Source organism: Helianthus annuus, chromosome 14 (assembly GCF_002127325.2).
Source record: "Helianthus annuus cultivar XRQ/B chromosome 14, HanXRQr2.0-SUNRISE, whole genome shotgun sequence".
In the NCBI taxonomy this organism is placed as follows: Eukaryota; Viridiplantae; Streptophyta; class Magnoliopsida; order Asterales; family Asteraceae; genus Helianthus; species Helianthus annuus.
The window spans coordinates 172,636,647-172,640,005 of NC_035446.2; the positions used below are offsets into that span (position 1 = coordinate 172,636,647).

The 3,359-nt window shown below is 33.4% G+C and overlaps 1 protein-coding gene across 1 annotated transcript; it reads right to left on the minus strand.

Moving 5' to 3' along the window:
• Nucleotides 1-256: 256 nt before the first annotated feature.
• On the minus strand, nt 257-3,132 carry LOC110905161 (probable mitochondrial adenine nucleotide transporter BTL1). The gene is made up of 6 exons (XM_022151051.2): nt 2,976-3,132; nt 2,698-2,866; nt 2,393-2,487; nt 1,936-2,269; nt 1,112-1,349; nt 257-667 (listed from the first exon to the last, which is right to left on the minus strand). The coding sequence occupies exons 2-6, from the start codon at nt 2,836-2,838 to the stop codon at nt 417-419; spliced, it is 1,059 nt and encodes a 352-aa protein (XP_022006743.1). The 5' UTR covers nt 2,839-2,866; nt 2,976-3,132; the 3' UTR covers nt 257-416.
• Nucleotides 3,133-3,359: the final 227 nt, after the last annotated feature.

The window sequence follows — 3,359 nt, forward strand, 5'->3', positions numbered from 1 at the left end:
TTGTAGATATTTTTGTAAATATGATTTTCTTTTGTGGTGGATTTTTTTTTTTTTTTTTTTTTTTTTTTTTTTTTTGTAGAGCACTATTTTTTCAAACACCATCCAATTGTAGATATTTTTGTAAATATGATTTTGTTTTGTGGTGTTTTTTTTTTTTTTTTTTTTTTGTAAATATTATTTAGAATGTTCTTGTACAAACAATATTCTAAATAAATTAACATATGCTCGCTCATTAACCTAATTAGCTAGAATCAAATAGCAAAAATCACCACCTTCATACAAAAACATGAAAGAGGGTCACACATGAAGTGACAAAGCCGCAACAAAATTCAAAGGTACATGTATTCTCTTCTTAGCACATCAAAATTAACCAAAACAATGGTTAAACATGGTCATTAACACGACCGCATTTATTATCATTGTTTGTCCTTGTCACCGATCAATATGTCTTTCCAAGCTTCATAAAACATCCATGTGATGCCGGATGATGGCATGACCTTCAAACAACTTGCACCCCATCCTCTATATAATCCCATCAAACCCTCTTCTCTAACAACTTCTGCTAATGCAGCCGCCATGTTCGGTGGGCACTTACCTTGCAGAGCCCCAACCATTAGCCGTTTTCTTGCCACCTCTAAAGGGAAACTTATTGTACTTGCAGTTAAACCTAACCACCAAACAAGTTAAAAGATGAGCAGCTCCTTCACTTTTCCATCTCGCAAAATCAATTCACTAAATAATTTAATGATTGGATTAAAAATAGGATAATCAAACCAAGTTGTTTGATTGTTTCACAAATTCTGATTAATTAAAGTAAAATGAGCAAATTGCACAAAAAAGTAGAAAACTGGTGACCTTAAAAAAAAAAAAAAAAAAAAAAAAAAAAAAAAACCACCACATAAAACATTAGCTATCCAAAATGGAAAATTTGCTAAAGATTGTTACCTTTCTGTGCAATGTGATTTTGACCCAAGAAAAGGACATTCTTTTGTATTATTCAAATGTAGATGATCACAACAGTTTGTTTTCAACCAACAACATAAATAAAATATTCCTGTATCCTGTACTACAATAATCTTGACTAGTTAATAGTAAGCATGAATAAACACACCTGAAAGAGCTCCGATCAGCAGCATCTCGGGACGACTTAAAGATTTCTTTTTTTGAGCAGTGCAGTAAGACTTTTTAATTGTATCGTACATGAAATAGTAACAAGTACTATATGGCAACATTCCCATCAACGTCGGAGAAAGACCGGAATAGAAAGAACCAATCCCGCCGTTTTTAAACATCTTCTGAACAGCAATACTCAAATTAGGATAAGTATCAGGACTGACAGTCAACCGATCCTGTAGAAAAACGAAACAAAACAAAATCAACATAACCCACAAAAATATCATCAATCTACAAGAGTTACGGGTTCAATTAGGGGTGAGCAGAAAACTGAAAAAGTGAACCGAAAAAACTGATTTAACCAACCCTAAGAAAACCAAACCGCACAAAAAACCGAACTGAACCGAATAACCCAAAAAATCATTTTTTAATGTTTTCATACATAGATTTAGGAATTATAAAACTTATTTCTTGAATGTTTAATATTTATAATAAGAACATTAACATGTTTATTTGTCTTTGAAATGATTTATCCATTGCCTATAAGAGACAACAAAATGTTACATAAAAAATAAATGATTTTTAATTATTTTAAGAAGAAAATGTCTTAAATAAAACTTTGGAGAAACATAAAAATAGATTATAATGTTAGGTTTATGAAAATAATATTAATCTAAAAGGTTAAATATATTAACATATAACCGAAACCAAATATCGAACGTTTTTAGAAAAAACAAAAACCATATTTTTGGTTTCGGTTTTGGCTTTGCCGGAAAACCAAACCGAACAGAACCGTGCGCACCCCTTAGTTTAGGCAATTACCTTAATAACTTCAAGAGGATGACATGCAAGGGTGCCAGCAATCCCTGCGGCTGCACCCCCAACGGCAACCGGTGAGAGCCATGAGAGAGAAAAAGTTAGTTTGACCGGACCGATTTGCACACTCGGACACTCTTCTTGACTCCATTTTTCTTTTGCTGATGTCATTACTCGTTTGACACATTCAAAAGTTCCAAGTTCAATTGCTTGTGTGGGAACAATTCGTATCATGTTGATTGCATTGCCGGCCCAAAGTCCTTGCCAACCCTGTTTTTCAATCACCTCTAGAAAACTACCGGATATCGTTTTTGACCCAACACCAACCACCATTCGAGTCCTGCGTAAATTAGCTTTAAATATTTAAAGTCAAAGCAAACATGGGACAAAATCAAGTCCTTTCGGAGATCCTTTATCTGTATCGAAATATCCATATAACTATAAATTTGTGAATTTCAGGAACCTTATGGTTTCTAGAGGAGCAAGAACAGCTTTCGTCATAGCTCCAGCCAAAGCACCACTAAGAAACTCTCCAGCTTCTCTTGTCTTTACAAATTTCTGAAACAAATTTCGCTTCAGTTTACACAAACAAAGAAGCAAAAAAACAATCAAATGGAAACTAGTATACATTATTCACTTTGTAACTCGTAATCTGAAAGCAATCAATATATATATATATATAAACACTTATGCATGATTGTATACACTAATACCAAGTTCAGTTATTCATCCAGCAACTTGAGCATAATTTAATTAATTAACACTTACAGCAATGGGTGGTCGAAAATCGGGAAGTTGAAACTCCATCGAAAAGGAATCATCTTTGGTCCGGTTTTGACCTAAAAAATTAAAGTGAAGATTCTTGTGTAATGGCACAGCGTCTATAATAGCTCCATATACATCATCCATTGCACAAACCAAACCAACTCTTTCTTTGCTGCTTGCTCCGTTAAACAAAATAACTTTTAGATTACATGACAAAAACCAAATATAACATACAGCAGAAAAAAAGGTTAGATTGAAGATTAACATCGACAAATTAACACCTGAGAGATTGGAGTGGTGGACGGCTGGAGCTGGAGGCTGGATTTTGTGAATGTGTGAGTGAATAGCTGAATACTGAATCGCCTGTAACCCTAATAAGTGTTTTACATTATAAAAACAGAGTTCTCAATAAAAAAAAAACATGGAGGAGGAATCGAAACCGGGACCGAAAGCTTAGAAAGAGGGCGCCTTACCAGCAGAACACCTCACACCTTCCAATATAATAAGTTGACTTCTCCTAGATATATAAATTTTGTTTATACAAGTGCACATGCTTTTTTTTCAAGAAATATTCCTTAATAGAATCATATACAAATAAGTATCTTTCTATAAACGGTAAGAATCAACAATTTAATAATACGTGTCTCAATTGAAAAATTGATTTA

Excerpts from the sequence above, each read along its gene's own strand:
- LOC110905161 (XM_022151051.2), bottom strand. The coding sequence starts at position 2,838 with ATGGATGATGTATATGGAGCTATTATAGACGCTGTGCCATTACACAAG. Across the intron at positions 2,270-2,392 it reads GCTCCTCTAGAAACCATAAG|GACTCGAATGGTGGTTGGTG; the intron begins GTTCCTGAAATT and ends TAATTTACGCAG. Across the intron at positions 668-1,111 it reads GCTGATCGGAGCTCTTTCAG|GTTTAACTGCAAGTACAATA; the intron begins GTGTGTTTATTC and ends TTTGGTGGTTAG.